The sequence below is a fragment of the Fringilla coelebs genome (genome assembly GCF_963513975.1).
Source record: "Fringilla coelebs genome assembly, chromosome: 4".
NCBI lineage: Eukaryota > Metazoa > Chordata > Aves > Passeriformes > Fringillidae > Fringilla > Fringilla coelebs.
This window is the reverse complement of record NC_140032.1, coordinates 47,434,501-47,453,040: the sequence shown is the minus strand read 5'-3', so window position 1 is coordinate 47,453,040 and position 18,540 is coordinate 47,434,501. Positions and strand designations below refer to the sequence as shown.

General features: G+C 40.5%; 1 protein-coding gene across 1 annotated transcript; it reads left to right on the top strand.

Moving 5' to 3' along the window:
* The first annotated feature begins 917 nt into the window (after positions 1 to 917).
* Positions 918 to 18,267, top strand: HADH (hydroxyacyl-CoA dehydrogenase). Its single transcript, XM_084204586.1, has 8 exons — positions 918 to 1,095; positions 4,188 to 4,316; positions 5,625 to 5,782; positions 10,498 to 10,624; positions 11,864 to 11,953; positions 13,479 to 13,551; positions 16,612 to 16,728; positions 17,792 to 18,267. The coding sequence occupies exons 1-8, from the start codon at positions 967 to 969 to the stop codon at positions 17,908 to 17,910; spliced, it is 942 nt and encodes a 313-aa protein (XP_084060712.1). The 5' UTR covers positions 918 to 966; the 3' UTR covers positions 17,911 to 18,267.
* Positions 18,268 to 18,540: the final 273 nt, after the last annotated feature.

Sequence of the window (18,540 nt, the reverse complement as noted above, 5' to 3'; positions counted from 1 at the left end):
TCTGATATAATTCAGCTGTTAGTGTTTATAATGGAACAATTTTTTTCCTGGTTTTTTTTTTAATTATATTTGTTTGTTATGTATCTTGTGCTAGCCTGGAAATAGCAACCCCTTCTAGTCAGAAAACTTTTGTTGCGGGGAGAGAGCTTTTAGTGATGTGAATAGGAAGAACATTGAGGCACTGGAGGGTGTCCAGGGAAGGGCGAAGAGGCTGGGGAAGAGTCTGGAGCACAGGTCCTGTGGGGAGTGGCCGAGGGATCTGGTGTTTTTTGGCCTGGAGAAAAGGGGCTCAGGGGAGACCTTATCGCTCTCTACACCTCCCTGACAGGAGGGTGTAGCCGGGGGGGGTAGACCTCTTCTCCCAAACAACCAGTGACAGGATAAGAGGACACAGCCTTAAGCTGTCCCGGGAGAGGTTTAGGAACTCTGTGCTCACAGAGAGGGTGATTTGACACTGGAATGGGCTGCCCAGGGAGGTGGTGCGGTCACCGTCCCTGGAGGTGTTTAATGAAAGACTGGATGTGCCACTTGGTGCCGTGGTCCAGCTGACATGGTGGTGTTTGGTCATGGGTTGGACTCGATGGTCTCGGAGGTCTTTCCAGCCTCATTTATTCAGCGATTCTGCGAGCATGAGCAGCGGCAGCGCCAAGGCGAGCGCTGAGGGCAGCGCGGTGACCTCTGAGGCGAAGAGCGGGCATCAGCGCGGCCTCGGCCGCCGGCCCAGCGCTAGCCGGGGCTCGCGGGCGTTCCGGCAGCGCTGACCTTGCCCTTGCTGCTTGGCTCTTAAGGAATCAGAGGTAGCCAAGGTGAAAGACCCAGCGCGCCTCCCTCCTCGGCGAGCAGCTGGGACTGGGCAGCCGGAACCGGCCGCCTTCCTCCGGGGCGGAGCGTGGCCCTCGCCCCGCCCGGCCGGGCCCGGCCCCTCCTCGCCTGTCCCGGCCCCGCCGCTCACTCCGCGCCTTCGCCATGGCCTTCGCTACCCGCCACTTCGTGCGCGCCGCCTCCTCCGACGCCGCCACGGCGGCCGCCAAGAAGCTGCTCATCAAGCATGTCACGATCATCGGCGGCGGCCTCATGGGCGCCGGCATCGCCCAGGTGAGCGCGGTGCAGCGGCCCGACCGCGGGGCGGGAGGGAGCGGAGGCGCCATGGCGGCCGGGGCCCGGGGCGAGCCCTGCGGCCAGCGCGGGTCCTTCCCGGGCTGCTGCTCCTGCGGCCCGGAGCTCCGCTGGGGCTCTTCGCTCGGAGTGAGCCCAGCCGTGGTGCTGCACTCCGCGCTGTCCCCGGGCGGGAAGGGACGAGCCCTAGGGAGGGCGAGTGGTCAGCTGGCGGACCAGCATTAATAAAACCCACAACTAAACGTAACAACCCTCCTGGCGCCTCTCGGAACGTACACCAGTCCGTGGTCGAGCTCCTTGGCGCTTGCCTTTCTGGGCTGTGTTTGTGTGGGAAGCCGTGGCTGCGCTGGCTCCCGGCCGTGCCGGGCGGGACGCGGCCCCGCGCTCCGCTGCCAGACTGCCGCGGGTTTGGGTTCCGCCGCTGCCGAGGCAGAGTGCAAAGTATTGCCGCTCCTCTCCTCTCTGCTTGCTCAACTCTCACTTCTCCTGCTGATCCGCCCATCTTCAGGTCCGACGGCTTGGCGAGGAGAACCAAGGCTGATGGGCTAAATTTTTTAAGGTGGTTCTTAAGACAATGCGTGGACTAATTGTAAGCAGACAGTGGGTAATGATATGTGGAAAATGTTGGTTGGAAAAAAGATTCTTCTAACTTGGCAAGGGAGCAGATCTAGTGACATTGTAGACATTTTACATGCATTAGCTAAAATGAGCATTTAGCTGTCATTTTCAGAATTATGAAGTGGTTAATATTTAAATAGGACTTATTTTCTCAGAGTTTAATCTCTGGCCTTTGGCTTTTAAGTTCACCTTTAACTTGATAGCTTTAGGGCATAAAATTGAAGAGTCCTTTCAGTGATTGAAAATTTCCTCACTTAGTTAATTCAGAGAAAGAACCTGTTGCCCAGGATACCAGGGTAGTTCACAAACTTCACAAAGAATAAGGGGGGGTAGGCAAACATCCGAGTGGAAACTGACAGTGAGGCTGGAGCTCATGAATAGCAGTTCTTCATTTCAATGAATTAGCAGGTTTGCTTCTCAGAACTAAATATTTCTTACATTCCTGGCAAATCTCTAGCAGATGGAATACAAAGGCAGTTTTTTGGCTAAGAAAATAGTTGTTTGTTCTCTTTTCTGCAAAAATGCTCCTCTGTATCATAATACTAGAACTTGAGGTTTCCACTGGAGAGCCATCAAAGAACAACTTAGAAAAAAGTTGGTTTTGCATAATATGCAAAGCTTATAATTTTCCAGGTAAGTATGCTGATCTTGTTCTGCTGGACTGCACATTTTCAGAGAGCAGCGTGTCAAGAGAAACATGTCTGGTATTTGACAGTAACAGGGGTTGCAGGCCTCTACAGCTCTAAAGGACCCAGGATTGTTTTGCTGACCATCTGCTCCAATTTATCAATCCAAACTTGTCTCAAAGCAGAGGTCATTATAACACTGAGTGGTATCTCCCCTTTACCCTATTATTAAAGCTGCTTTTCATCCCTTTTTGAGTACTTATGAAATTGCATCTTCTCTTCCCTTGGTTTTTCATACTGTCAGGTGAAGCAAGCCTCTGCTAAAGTGTATGGCTGAAAGCCATAATTTTTGATTCTGCCCTGTGAAAAGCACTTCTGTATGAAAATAGCATTTATTGACTCCCCAGCACTTGTGTTTCTTATTTAGAAACACATTCTTAACATCATTGGATAGTAGAGTTTAGGCAGGTGTGTGATTGAGTTGCAAGGAAATGGTATGATCTTCTCATTTTCTTCTTCCCTGTCCATGTAAATGGGAAATGAGAGATGTTAATTTTTCTAGGATTTTTCACCAGCTGGTCAGTGATGGTGTCATAAATGGATCCTCAGTGAAGCACCTCTTAAAAATGTGCTTGGTAATGATTTTTCATCTTCAGATGAAAAATCACTGTTACAAATGATCAGCAGCAGATGAAGTGTTAGGAGTAGAAATACAAGTGTGGTTTAAGTGGTTTTTATGGAATGGCCATAGTGAAAATAAAAAACCAAGTTGGATAAAGAAATGTCTGTCTGCAGATTGACCCCTTCTTAAAGCTCTACTGCCACTGTCCAGAGACAATCTGGCATTTCTTTATTTGCTGGGTTAGTGAGGCACATTGGATGAGAATATCACTATGCTTTTCTTCATGAGATAGCTGTACTTTCCATTTCAGCTAGCTTTGTTGGAGTAGGTCTTGTGGGTGCATGAGTCTGTAGTCATCACATGTAAGATTAAATGTAAGGTTAAAAGATTGCAGAAGGGAAGCTCTGAAGTTGAGTCACTTTAAAACCATCAGTGGAACTGTGTTTTAATATCTGTTTTACACAGTTACTAAATCACAACTCTGTTAGTTCAAGGATTCTGGAAGTGAAGATAGGCTGTTGCTGACTAACAAGAGGAACATAAATAAAGTGAAAGTGAAGTAAGAGATAATGAGCAGCTGATCTTTGATGTGCTGGACACCTTCCAGTAGTGCTGTGTGTAGCTGAGCCAGTGTTTACACCAAGTGCAGAGTAAGGAGACTTTGCAGCCATTCTTGCCTGTGTGGAATCCTGGAGTGGCAAATGTCCACTGCTGCTCCCAGCTTCACTGCCACCTTCCTGTTGGTGCAGGGACATGCTCATGGCCTGACAGCACAGATGTGTTCTGGGGACAGAGGGTTGGCCATCCCCCGTGCCACCTGCTCACCCTGCCAGCATTCCAGTTTTGGTCTCCACAGCCCTTTTTCCTTACAAGATCCAAGGCTCTCAGCTAAAACACTTGTTCCGTTCAAGATGGCTGTTTATTCTGTAGCCACAGCCACAGAATTTAGATGCCTTCAGACAAAGATTCTGAGACAGTATGAGGGAGAGATTTCTTTTTCCTTTTCCCTCAAGTTGTTTGAGACCTTTATCACTTCAGTATCACCCCAACTGTACGCAGACTTTTATGATTTTTCTAGTCAAGTGCATTTAAGTCAATGTATTTTAGCTCTCTTTTGCCTAAATCCCTGGCATATTGTCAACACAAATCAATATGGTTGGTTTTGTGACATTGATGTTGAATTTTTATTTTTTTTTAACTTCCAGGTTGCAGCAGCCAGTGGTCACACTGTGGTGTTGGTTGACCAGTCAGATGAAATCCTTAAAAAGTCTACAAAAGGAATTGAAGAGAGTTTGAAGAGAGTGATAAAGAAGAAGTTTGCAGATAAGCCTGAGGTTGACACCTTCTTCTTTATTCCTCTAGGAAAACTTAGAAGAATATTGAACCACCATGTTGAAATTAGGATATTGCAGTTATGCATTATAGAGCATGTTATTATACTTGCTTAAAAAGAAAACTTTTTTCCCAGTGGGCTCAAGAACCTAGACTTTCAGTTTGTTTTTTATTTTTAATTTAGGGAGGTTGAAAGATGTGCTACCTCATTTTTTTCCTTAATAAACTTCAGCTCTAAACTAAAGATTTAAACCAACTTAGCAATCTTTTAAAACAGATGCTAAGTATGAAATGGAATAAAATTATTCATCATAACTTAAAAGCAAGGAGTCTTTGAGTGCTTACCTGGGAATGCACCCATTTTGTCCAAAAGCAAATACTAACAGAATCATCTTAATGCCTGAGTAAGGAGTCTTTTATTTATTTTTTTTTCTCCTCCTAGCACTTTGGCACAGGATTACTGCAAAGGAAATGAGAGTGCAAGTGACACGTGTTAGATGTAGAACTTTGCACTTGCATTGCTGAGCAAGTCTTGCGTACAGCAAGCCACTGTGGTGCAGTTGATGAATTTAGCTTTGTATACTAAGGATTACTTGTTGCTGTGCTTGTTTCTCTAAATTCCACAGATTCCTTCCTTCTTTTGATACATATTAACATATACAATGTATACTGATATTGATGACTGCCAGAAAAAGATACAGCAGAGGAAGGAAATAAAAAGAGCTTGTTTGCAGGAGTATGGAAGTGCCAGGATACGTAGAGCATACATATATAAATATGGAGAGCCTTTTAATCAAAAAGAAAACTGTCCACGTAATACTCACAATTTTTGTATGATGTTATATTCTACCATATAGGTTTTTTTTCATTTGCACTGTGTCTCCATTTACCCTTGGCTGAAAGTCTTGCATTTCTGTTTGATTTCTGCCCTCACAAACTATGTCAACAGATTTACTAGTGAGGAAACATTTTCTCCCACTTTTTCACTGAAACTATAACTAATGATTGACCAACCAGATGATCACTCAGACTCTTGTGCTGAAGGTTGGACTACAGCAAACGGTCTTCCTAAAAGAATGAATTCAAAGGTCTCCTATTTGCTTCAAAAGAAGATTTGATTACCTAGGAAAATTTTGTCACTGGAAAGCATTGTACCTCTACACACTTAGAACTTTCTCATTGATTTGGAAATGCGGCAGACTGCCTGCATTTGGGGGGATGAAAACTCCCAGAGAACATAAGGGGATTCTCATATAAAAGTAAATTAAATCACTGTAAATAGACATTACAGCTGCTTGAAAATGTTTCAGGCTGGTGCTGAGTTCATTAAGAAGACCTTGAAGAACCTCACAACAAGCACAGATGCAGCATCAGTGGTCCACAGCACGGATTTGGTGATAGAAGCCATTGTGGAGAACCTGGAAGTTAAAAATAAACTCTTCAAGACGCTGGATAAGTTTGCTCCAGAGTATGTATATTTTTCCTGTTACATTTGAAACTTAATTTTTTTTCTGTTTTTACACTCACAGTTATCTGTTTTCTTAGCTGCTTTATTTAAGAATGAGTTTGGTGTCTTAGACTAGCTCCGGACTATCATGTTGGTGTGGAATAGTTGTTGTGCCAGGTGCATATGTTACGAACATTCTCAGGTGTGTTGCATTGCTTAATTTGCTTGTTGCATTGCTTCATTTGTTGTTCCAGGTGTGTTTAGTCATTAAGATTGCCTATCTACTTGGCAATTTCAAATCTTAATCCAACTACAAATGCCGAACAGTAGAATGGACTTGTTCCAGTGGACATGGGTTACTGTTAATGTTGTGTCCTGTACTTAAATTGGGAATTGGAATGATAAAGTATTTGTTTCCAACACATCTGTCATAAACAAGTTTTAAGAAGTCTCAGTCAGCTTAATAATGTCTTAAGTGAACGGGCTTTACTTTGCATTACAAGAGTTAGGAAACAGCCATTGCTGGTTATTGTGTGTGATGTAAAAAGCTAAATAGTATTTTAGTAGATACTTATTCAGTTACATAAAGTCCCTGGAAATGTCTTTGAACTATATTTGATAACTGTTGGAAGCTACTGTTGAATTGTATCCAAACCCAAAAATGCTGTTAAGGTGAGCATGCAGTGTCAGAAATTTGAGCCTTTTAATTGATGAGTCAGGATCACAAGATCTTGACTGCTTTTTGAGATTTTATCTAGTGCAGGTAAATTTGGGGGTATATTGGCTAAGAGGCATTCTAGACTGTCTGGCCTGTCAACTGGGCAAGCTGTGCCTTGAATATCATATCAAGTGAGAAAAGATGTTATCATTAGTTGACTTCAGCCTGGGGAGATTTTCAGGCCTTCTGCTACTATCAGTAATTAAAATTACCTGGTAATTTTGAAAACAGTAAATGATCACAAGCAGCCATGTACTGAGCACAGGGTAACTTGCCATGCCATTACCCTGACACACAAAAGTAAGTAGATGCCTTCCACATTTATGAGAGTACCTTGTTATAGTTGGTTTGTACCTATTTTGTGCAAACAAACCATTGGTTGGCTGAGTATTTAATGAGCATTTTGGAGTGTGCTAAATGGTAGGCTGTCTAAAACCAGTTAGCAAGGAAATGTGGGCATAGGGACTTGGAGCCTCACTTAAAAATATGTACGTTTGGAACATCTGAGGCTATTTTTTGTAAGACTGAGGTGTTTGTCAGCACAGCTGCTGTAAAACATCAAATTTTACATCCCAGTGTTAAAAGATACTGGGGGTTGTTCAAATATGCTCCTGCCCATTGCGAAAGGGATGATTTTGCAGAGTTGGGAAAAATGGCTAAGACAAGATGCCTTCCTTTGTTAGAGGATATTTGGAAGCTATTATAAGTATACAGGTATCTTATGTGTAGAGTAAAGGAAGGTTAAGTGGATGGCAAAAAAATGGATTGCAGTGTAGAAAGTCTAGATAAAAACTGGTAAAAAATGAAACTCAGTAGTCAAGTGTGTAAAATATTAGTTTTGGATACAAAAGATAATTTGTAACTGTGAGAGTGTATAGAGTTGCAGATGGTGTGCATAGTGTGGGGAAAGACAGAAACCTGTAGTGAGTGTTTTTCCATGTGTAGAAGGAAGCAGTAGGCTTTACTCATCCCACATGGCTGGAATGGAAATCTCTCCCTGTCAGTGCAAGCATTCTGCAGCCTTTTCTAAGGCTCAATAGTTCAAAATGTATAAACCTATTGTATGGACTAACTGTTGTGTCAGCTCAGTAGGGGTGGTAGACTTGTGGTTAATTGGTAACAAAGACAGGGTTTGTTTAAAGACAGCTTTGAGTCTCAGGGGGAGCTTTGCTTCTGAGGGGCTCTGAGCATTGGTAGCCCTCTGAAGTGTGGGTTACAGGGAGAGATCAGGAAAGACCAGGATGCTGTGGAGGAATGACTTGGCTTCTTTCAAATCTCAGGACTTCCCACAGGGGTGGATGATAGCAGGTGGAAATGTGAGGGGCTATGTATTGCAGTTGTTCTGACAAGATGGTGAATTCTGCCTGTGAAATACAAGGTGTGTGAAATCCTGCATTTTTCTTCTTTTGTGATGTAGTTCATGTCTCATGCATTTCCTCAGCTGCAACATGTACTTGTTCATCTCCCATTTTGCACTATGGAGACATCTCTGAGGAAAATAAATAAGTCTGGGAACTGCAAAACACTGAAATATTACATTGAAAAACCATAGCACAATTCACTTAATTCCTTTTCTTATAATAACTGTAATTCCTCTGAAAGTGGATCTAAACATGATCAGAAAGCTATTATTTTATTGAGAAGTTCTATTTGTGAGTGGGGAGCAAATTTCTCCTAAGTGTTCAGTTCAGATGTAATAAGCCAGGAGCATTTGGCAACCCCAGAGCGCCTTGGAAACTCAGGGTATTGCTCATCTGGGTTACTGTCCAGCTGAAACATTGAATGCTGTTTCTTGGGTGTCATTAGTCTGAGAACATACTGGTTTATGTTCTTGGAACTTCGCAAAAATTTATGTTCTTGGAGCATTGCAAAACGTGGAAGGCAGAATTCTATGTTCTATTCCTCTCAGTATTAAACTCACCATATTTGGTATTTACTACTGTGTTACATGGTCATCATCCTTGGAGCAGAGTAAAGCACTGCTACCCACTCTTCAGTTGTGCTTTCCTTTTTCTTGAGTGGAGTTAGTCTTGCATTTCCATTTTGAAAAAGGTCAGGCTAGGATTTTTGTAGACCCTGCAGCATTTTTACAAACAGGGTTGTAATTAACATGACAAAAAGAACTTTTGCATATCCACTTTAAGAACTTTTCTGTACTTGATTTCTGTTTTTTCCTGGGATGTAGGAAATGCCCATCAATATTCGTCAGTCTAGGATTTGCCTTTAGATGTGGAAACTCAGCTTAGACCTAGCCAATGTTTTTCAGCTGTTCACTGTGTTAGAATGAATGTGTTATAAAACTGTTAAAGAAAGAAGTATTGTTCAGTGTTTGCTGTGTAAGGCAGCTGGACTGGAAGAGTTGGATTTATTGGAAATATTTATTCACATTTCTCTTGTGTTGGGTTCTGCTTTTGACGTCTTTCCCTGAGCCACTAGATGGCACCAAGAGAAAGCACTCTGCTGCTGGGAGAACCATTCCTGTGGCTTCACTAGTGCTGGCTTCCCAAAGCCTCCCAACTCTGCTGTCACCTGAAACGTGGGTTGTGTCATTCTAAGTCACAGAGGCACGAAAATTCTATTCTAAACTCAACTGAAATCAATTGGTTAGTCAGAGAAGAAAGTGTAACTAAAATGCACTTGTTGACAATGCAAATCCTTTTCTTTTTTCCAAGGCTTTCTATTGTGTGAAACTACAGAAGTAGTACTGAGGTAAAATCTCCTAAGTGAACTCAGATATAAACCTAGCAATTATATTTCACAAATCAGTGTGCTTCCTTTTTTTTTATGAGTACTTTAATTTTTACATACAGTGGCAGATTTTTGGTGAGAGTGACTTTTGTATGCTTTTGTATGCTTTTGACCTTGCAAGGTCAAAACTATGGAATACAGAATGTTCCTCTTAGTACCTCACCTCAGAACAGTATAAGGCCACTTTATGGTGGAGAGATAATAAAAGAATATTTGTAAGAAGAATAAGCAGGAATTTTCAGGACTTTTAATTTCTTCCACTATAACAAAAAAGAAAGCATAATTAAAAAATGGAAAACAAAGTGGATGTTTTTGTCTTGAAATGTTTTCTTTAATGCCACTATAAAATGTCACCATGACTTGGACATAACTTTTCTGAAAGCTCTGTTGCAAAGCTCAGTTACATATTAGTACAATGTAAGCAAAATATCAACATAGATATACATTTCTGAGTCCAGTAGGATAACTTTTTGAAGGGATAGTAGGATGCAGCCCAAAATGAAAGGTAGGTTTTAATCTCTAATTTAGTTTCTGATTTTCTGATTTGAAGAAAAAGCCATTTCTCTAAGTTTTTGGTGTGATAGCAGGGCTGTTGAGGTTTTGAGATATTTCTGGGAAGAAAAACCCAAACAAACAAAAACCTCAAACCATTATAAATTGCCGTTAGTAAATCTGGTTTATGTCTGGAGAAGGACTTCATATATGTCTTAAAATTCATGGCATTTTGTAGGTCCTTTGCAGTGTCCTATGCATGGCAGGTCTTAAATTTTCTGGGTTTTTTTTTTCCCTATTAAATCTTTGCTCTGATGCTGTGTTTGCTCATCATGTTTTTCACTGATAATTTAAAAACAAAGTAGATTGCAAATTTTCTGTAAGACTCTAAAGTGCATTTTTGACATGGCATATGATTGGGTTTCAGTAAACATCTAAATGTGTTTAACAACAAATAAAAATACCCTTAGGTTTCCAGGATTGCTGAAGGAATTACCTAGAATGGATTTGGGGAGTGAAATAAAATTTTCTACTTGCACAGTCCTTTTTTCTAGCCCTAATAAAAGCATTCAATAGAATTCCTCAAGAATCAGAAAGTCACACAGTCTTTGCAGTGGCTATTTAATCATTGCTGTGCTTAGACCTCAGCAAAAGGACCGTGATAAACTGCAGGGTATTTCTGAGAATTCTTGCATGGTTAGCCAATGGCTGTCTATTTATGTTTAGTGCCTTAGTCTCCTACTGTCCTTTTTGCAATCTGTATATTTCTTATTCCCAGGCACACAATATTTGCAAGCAACACTTCATCCTTGCAAATCACAAAGATGGCAAATGCAACCACCAGGCAGGACAGATTTGGTGGTCTCCATTTCTTCAATCCTGTGCCTATGATGAAGCTCGTGGAGGTGAGTGTCTTATGAGCATGCCTTACAGGGCTGCTATCATCATGTTCCATCAGCTACAGCTGCAGCCCAGCAGTGCAATTGTCAGCAGTGGGATTGCAGTTAGATTGACAGAGCAGATCTCAGTTGGCAGCTGTTCTGATATGGAATTTGCTACCTCTAGTGATTAGAGGGTGCTGCGGTCTCTGTTGAGGGGCAGGTTTAATAGACAGAGGTAACTCCTTCAGTCTCAAGACTCCCGAGTTCTCCACTGAACTGCCAACAGAGGTGCTGCTTATAGCCATCATTTCAAGCAGGGAGGCTTATTCATGAGAATTGCTGATACCAGCGTAGAAATAAATAGAAAATGTCAGGAGTTGAAATCTTATCGCTTTGTCACTTTTGAAACAAAGTCAGTCGTGTTTATTTCACTATTTCCAGTGCTACAGGCTGGGGGAGAGGGGCTGTAAATCTGACCAGAGGAGAAGGATCTGGGAGTGCTGGCTGACAGCTGCTGAACATGAGCCAGTGTGTGCCCAGGTGGCCAAGACGGCCAATGCCATCCTGCCTTGTGTCAAAAATAGCATGGCCAGCAGGACAGGGCTGTGACTGTCCCCCTGTACTTGGCACCGGTGAGGCCACACCTCGAATGCTGTGTCCAGTTCTGGCCTTTCATTGTAAGAAAGACATCAGAGTGCTGGAGCATGTCCAGAGAAAGGAAACAGAGCTGGTGAAGAGTCCAGAGAGTAACTCACATGAGGAGCAGCTGAGGGAGCTGGGATTGTTTAGCTTCAGAAAAGGAGGCCAAGGAGAAACCTTATCACTCCCTAAAATTACCTGAGAGAGGGCTGTAGAGAGATGGAGTAGCTGCTAGAACTTCTTCTATCAGGAACTACGGCTGTTTAAATGGGTCTTTAGAGTGATGTGTTTGTGTTTCCCAAGACAAGAGACTATGTAACTTTTAGAGTTATTTTGATACACAATAATCTCTTCAGTGTGCTTTCAAAGAATGGTTCCTTTTACCATCCTTCCATAGTAGCTGAGTGGGAAAGTGTCTTAAGGAAACACAACATTGCAAAATGCTGTATCTATGTGTAAAATAGTGTTCTGTGTATGTTACATATCTATACTTGAAGTTGGTTTTCTGCAAAACATTTTGTGCATTTCTGGAAGAGTGTTCTGGATTACATTGCTGCAAAGGGGAAATGGGAGAGATTCTGCTCATAAATATGCTTATGCTCTCTCTACCTTCCCTGTACCTAGGTCATCAAGACTCCAATGACCAGCCAAAAGACTTTTGAATCACTTGTGGATTTCAGTAAAGCAGTAGGAAAGAGTCCTGTCAGTTGTAAGGTGAGTATATTTTGACACTATAGTGTTCAGAGGGTCTGTCCTTGTAGACTGTTTCTTTTAAGGTGGTAGATGTATGAGCACTTCAAAAATTTCTAGACTGCTTCTTGTCCAGTTTGTATTCATAATTAAAAGTAATTTGACAAAGAAAACACCCACGTTTACCACAAATTCTTCAAAGTCCAGTGGCTCTAGACATCATGTCTAGAGCAGCAAAACTCACAGGTATCAGAGCTTACTTCTATGGAGTCTTTTTTTCAAGTCCTGCAGAGGCATAGACTGGAGAGCTTAAGCAGGGGCTCATCTTTAGCCATGCTAGAGACAAAACTGCTGCCTCTTGTACTGTGAGGCAATTGGCTGAATCCTCCATGGTGTGTGCTCATTGCAAGTTTTTCTTAAGACTGCAGTAACTAGGCACATATTAATCTTCATTTCTTCTCAGCTTTGGTTTTTTTCTCTAGAGAAACACCCTACTTTGAAAGCTCACTTTTTCTGAATCCATTAAGCTGTGGTCTGGATAGCTGTATGCAAGCTACTGCTTTGGGTTTCACAGCCCCCAGGAGATAGTTGATAATAAAAAGAAGGGCCTGCAATCCGGTAGTTACTGAATTAATTAATTCAGCTTCTGGATGCTGCACTCTAATTCTGGCTATGTTCTCTAAATTCTGGCTAAATTATTCTGTGGCCTGAGTTGACTTTTTTTGCTATTTCTGTCACAGTTTAGTACTATGCAATGTGCAGAATGTATGAAGAATTGTTATAAATTAGCTTGGATAGAGAATAATGCAGTATTCATGCCTGAACTCTTAATTTTTTTTAAATTCTTGCTTATAGAAGAAACATTCCTTGGGATTCTCTGGATTAAACACTGAGATTAAGTGGAATGAATAATAGACATCTGAAACAGTAGTAATATACAAAATAATATTATATTTGCAGAACTCTTTCTCTTGTGTTTGATTGATTGATTGTGCTTTTGATTGATGCTTGTGCAAAAGAAGTTTTGTATTCATTTGTTACCTTCTGACAGCATATGTCTTGTGTATCTCATTGTTAGTGTTGATCTTTGCTGTTAAAACTATCCTAACTTTTAAAAGTATGGATCACCAGTGAGCAGGGGGGGTGAAGCAGACTATTTAGTCAGGAGTGCTTCTGGTAGAGGACACACAGAAAAAAAACCTTCTAGGGAAGAACTGCTTTTCTCCTAACTTTCAGGAAATTGTATCATTAGACTCTTGATAAAGAAAAGACTAGCCATATTAAATTGTTTTAAGATTAATTGCTTTGGCTTGTAGTAGTCTTATTGTTCTCAGTCACGATGACTGTTTATGTGGCATTCCTTGTTTGAATTTCACAATGTTTTATGCTTTAATACTGAGCAGATAAATGAGATGAAAAATACAGTTCAGAGAGTATCATAATAATAGTACAATAAGTGTCTTCATCCACTTGTTTTATTTGTCACATAGCATTGAGTGTAGTTCTGGTAAAGAGTGTTTACTTAAAATCCCTTTTTCATTTTTCATAGGATACTCCAGGGTTTATTGTAAACCGTCTCCTGGTGCCATATATGATGGAAGCCATTCGTCTTTTTGAGAGAGGTACTTGGTGGGATATTCACTTCAAGGGATGTTGACATATAACATTACTAAATGTTACATTGCTTCAAAAGGCATGGGATTCCCTCAAAATTTTCAGACATTAAAAGCTGGAAATGAATAGAGAATGTTAAATATGAGCCAACATGTGTAGCTGGAAAGGCCTTGCCTTCACTTTGAAATGTTACGCAGAGTTGGAAGGTACTTGTGTGTGACATTCCTGGTGTTTGAAACTATTTCTGGCTTGGAGGTGACCAGGTGAGTGTAGAGACATTGTAAAAACATCCATTGCCACCTATTCAGGAGCTTTCCTCTCTCTGTCCCAGGAAACATTGATAAAAGTGATTGAAAGTCCCATGGGACCATTAGTAAAGTTCTCCTGAGTTCACTCACATGGGGCTTGTGAAATAAACCCCCAGTTTCGAGGTAAGTGGGGTAATAGTGTCACACTATGGTACCAGCACTGAAGTGATTTCAGCTCAGCTACTGCCACATAAAACTTCCTGTTCCCCTTCTGTGTTGATTTTTAGACATAGGTTCTTCAGGAACTCCTGTCTCACTGCTGGTCTCTTTTACATTAATATGTAGGTAAAAATAATTATGAATCCCCAAAGAACCACTGAATTTTTTAAAGTATTGAAGCTTGTTTTGAAAAGAAGCCAATAATGAATATAGTGGATAAAAATGAAATTACAGACTATAATTGCTTTTATTTCAAGTGCTCTGCTCATAGCTCTGTGCTACTAAGAATGTCATTTGAAACATTTTGTTTTTGAAATCACTGCCTTTTTACAGATGAAAGCACTCCATTTTCAGAATTCCACCAAGTATGCTTTAAATATTAAAAATCTCTTTTAAAGCACATGGAAGGGATGGTTTGATTTCTAAAAAAAAAACAAACAAAAAACAACACTACTTGTTTATCCATCAACAGATGTACCTAATTACATCTCAAAGGGAGAAAAGAGCAAATTTAGTGACTTGAAAGGCAAAGGCATGAATGTGAGGGGCATTATTCTTTTAGAAAAAGTCACTGTTTTGAATAAAGTGTATGGGTGTTTCAGTGTGTTTAAAAGAGGTGCCTTTGTTAAGTGACATGTATCATTGTGCATATTTCAGGAGACAACAGAACTTTTAATTAAATGCAGAAGAAAACAGTTACTGAGTTTGTATGTTAAATATGAATGCTTTTGCCTAAACAAAACAATATTTTAATTTAATCTTTATTCTTTTTGTATTTTCTTCTACAGTATATTTCCAAAATTGCTAAAGTTAATTTGTGACTTTTTAACTCTAATGAAATCTATTTAAAAAGCTAGTTGATGTCTTGGGAAGGTTGATGGCTGGCTTTTAATTCATGTGTTCCAGAATCTGGTTAAATTTCTGTTATATCCTTTGTGCTTATTCTCAGAGTAGACATTTGAGCCAGATTGTCATTTACATTAAATGAAATTGTTTCTATTTCCCCAAGCACTGAAATGCCATTTTGTTGGGCTAGTCCTTGCATTTTTATTTGTACAAAATCTCATTCTGTAAATGTGCACTTTTGCTTAAGCAATATCTCTTTAGTATATTAACAATGACCTAAACAGGGCATATTTTAAATATTAATGTATAGTGGTCTGTACTGCTCTGTCCTTAGTGGAAAAACTAAAAAGCAGTCAGCTAAGTTTCTATGGAAGTCTGCTTTATACTTGGAGAGACTAGAATGAACTAGGGATATAGCCCTTGTGTGCCCTTTTACTGCTTTTTATTGCGTTCTAATTAAACTGTTGGGTGGCCAAGTCGCAAGTTGGGCAAAGTGGGACAAATCTTTTGAGAGAATAAGTCTGTATACCTGCATCAGCTGCAAATGCGCTGACGATTTAGCTGCGTTTGAATTTGGGGAACCGGAATTATGTTCGAATTAGGTAAGACTACTCTCCACAGCTTCTCAGAAATAAAATGTGGCTTAAAAAAAACATTGTCGGCTTTAAAGAGTAAAAGGAGCTATATTTAAATTATTAGTTCATACAGAACTGTCACTGAAGTTGTTACCTTTACAAGAGATTTTGTAAATTTATTTCTAGGGTTCTCTGATCTTATGCATATAAATTGCACAGGCTGTGTCTGCCAAGCTGCCGGACACCGTGCATGCCTGTGCACATTGAGCACGAAGGTTACTTAACAAGTACCTCTGGGGTTTGTATAACTTTATCCTTTTTGTAGCATCTGCAGAAAAAGTGCACTGCCTTTCCCAAAATATGAGTTAGAGGTATGCAGTAGAGGTGCATCTGCTTTGATGACAGTCTAAAATATGTATTCCCAGCTAAAGAATGAGCTTGAAGTTAACTGTGACAATGTGGCAGTGCAGGATTTGTATTTTTATAGGCGCAGAATGAAGTAGAAGTAACAAATTTCTGATAATTTTGATTATTTCTTTTTAAATAATTTTGGAATTCATTAGTTCATCTGCACCTGCACAGTCATTTCAGGTCTCTCTTGTCTGCCATCTCTGATTCCAACAAATATCCTCTGGTGATAGGTGCTGTCGCTAAGCATGTTACGCAGATGCTTCTGCCCCCCTCTCCATGCCTGCCTTACCCATCAGCTGGATATCACTTGTGTTCTGGCAGCTGTAGTGTAAGGGTAGCTCTGTCCTGTGCATCGTTCAAAAACTGTTGCTGATCTCATGAAGCTGAAATTGAGTTGTTTCCTTACTTACCCTGTTCTGCTGCCTCTAAAAGAAGCTCTTGTTTCTTCATGGTGAAGTCGTTCTGGTAGGGTCAGCGTGGTAGCTGTGGCTCCATCAGCAGTGCAGTGCTCTATATTGAAATGCAAGAGGAAACCAGGAAAATGGAAAGCAGGCCTGCAGGGCTTGCTTTTTTTTTCTTTTTTTGTGAGAGGTTCAGCTTTATGCTCCAGCATGTGTATGCTGACTCCAGTTTTTGTGGCTGTGAAACATGCAGAGATTTCTGTGAAGAGCTGCACCAGGGTGAAATAACACCCTGTTAATTATTTATAAGTGGTGCCAAGGAGATGCGGAATCTTCTCTGTTCATCAAACTGTCAATCTTTTCTCTAGGAGATGCATCAAAGGAAGATATTGATGTTGCTATGAAGCTTGGGGCTGGCTATCCCATGGGTCCATTTGAACTGCTGGACTATGTTGGGTTGGATACCAGTAAATTCATTATAGATGGTACTGCATGCTTCTTTTTTTCTACTTTTCCACTTTCTAGCTAAATTGTAGATGTTTTAATGCAAATGTGACTCTTAATTATTTAAACTGAATGTTTATAGTATAGCCTTTGAACTATTGTGGAGAAAGGATTCAGCTGTTAGGATTCAGCTCAGAGTGCTGTGTGAGTACAGCATTTGTACTGCATGCCTGTACCCTTTGTACATGCCTGTACCCTTTGTGGGGACAGAACAGTGGTGGCTTTGCTGACTTCATCAAGTGCTATTGGAAAATACTAATGATATTAACATTAATGGTACTTTATATTACTAAAAAGAATCAGTGGGAAGGGTGACATGTACTGGAGGTGAGGAATTCCGTGAAAATCAACAAATGTTGAGACTCCCTATCCTTTTTCTGCCAGCCATATTTTCATTCTTAATTAATAGGAAACCCAGCAAATATCTCAAAAGATGTAAGTGAACCATCTCCCTGTCACTTCAGTTAATAAGTGGGTGAATGTCAATACAGTAACAAAAACATACATAATTGGTGATGGCTTGTTGATGGTTGTGGTGTTCTTTTGAATGAGCATCTTAAACATTCTCTGAGGCAGAATGTCACTTCGATGATGGCATTTTCAGTGGAACCTCTTTTGCTCTTAGTCCATACTATGGAGTAGTGTTATATTGTTCTAAGTCGCCATGTGTTTCACAGGTAGAAATTCAACTTGGAATTTCTTTGCAGTTGAATTTCTTTTCAGCAGAGCCTTTATTTTATTTCCTTGTACTTAACTATGCTTCAAAAGTTCTCCTTAATTATTTTTAAAAATCCTCAATTGTGAAGACTATAAGGTGTTCGGAGTACACTGAGCCTGAAAACTAATTCTTAGATTTGTGCATAATCATAGTTCTGATCTGGGCTTTATGAAGCTGTACTACAGGGTCTCAGAGAGCCTAGAATAAGTTCCAGTCCTTCTTCAGTTTTCTGACCTTCAAATATTTTTCTAAGGAGATGCAGATCTCTGTTATCTTTGCATATAAACAGAATTGTTACTAATTCATCCACTTCCCTTCCTTTCCAGGGTGGCATTCATTAGAGCCCAACAACCCTCTTTTTGCACCCAGCCCACTCCTGAATAAACTGGTAGAAGAAAAGAAGCTGGGTAAAAAGACTGGAGAAGGATTTTACAAATACAAATGAACTCCAGACCTGAAGAGGTGTTAAACTATCTGTATATGCTATTCAGCATTGCCATAATACAGGTGTTTAAACCTTCCCAAGGGTGGCACAAGCTGCATTTAGAACATAACTCACTTGTGAACTGAGTGATTGCACTAGTTAACTATGGTCAAAGCTTGATTTGATAGATTGTTTTTTTCTTGTAATTCCAAAAAAGCTTTCAATGTACAGTGCCTTCATGAAATGTTGATTTTTCTCAGGTGCAGTACAGAATGATCAGTGAATTTATGTATTTGAAACATTATTATATTGATGGGGAAATTCCTAAAAATAACCTCACTTTCTTAAAAATAAAACTTTCAGCAATTTTGTATTGAGTGTGAGGGCTTGCAGTTGTGTCTTGGACAGAGCCCGCGGGGTGGCAGTCTCTTCCCACACTGGCAAATACAGCCTGGAAAGGCAATAGGTTGTTTTGTTAGGATTTTTCTTAAGTGCACTGCTAATCTGTAGATGTAAATTACAGTACCTTGAACAATAATGTTTTGAAGGACATATTTAAAAACAAATAAAAGAATCAACAGCAGGCTGCTCCCCACACCGAAGGTTCCCAATAAGGCATTTAAAAGCAGAGGTCATGATTTGCATTGGGGT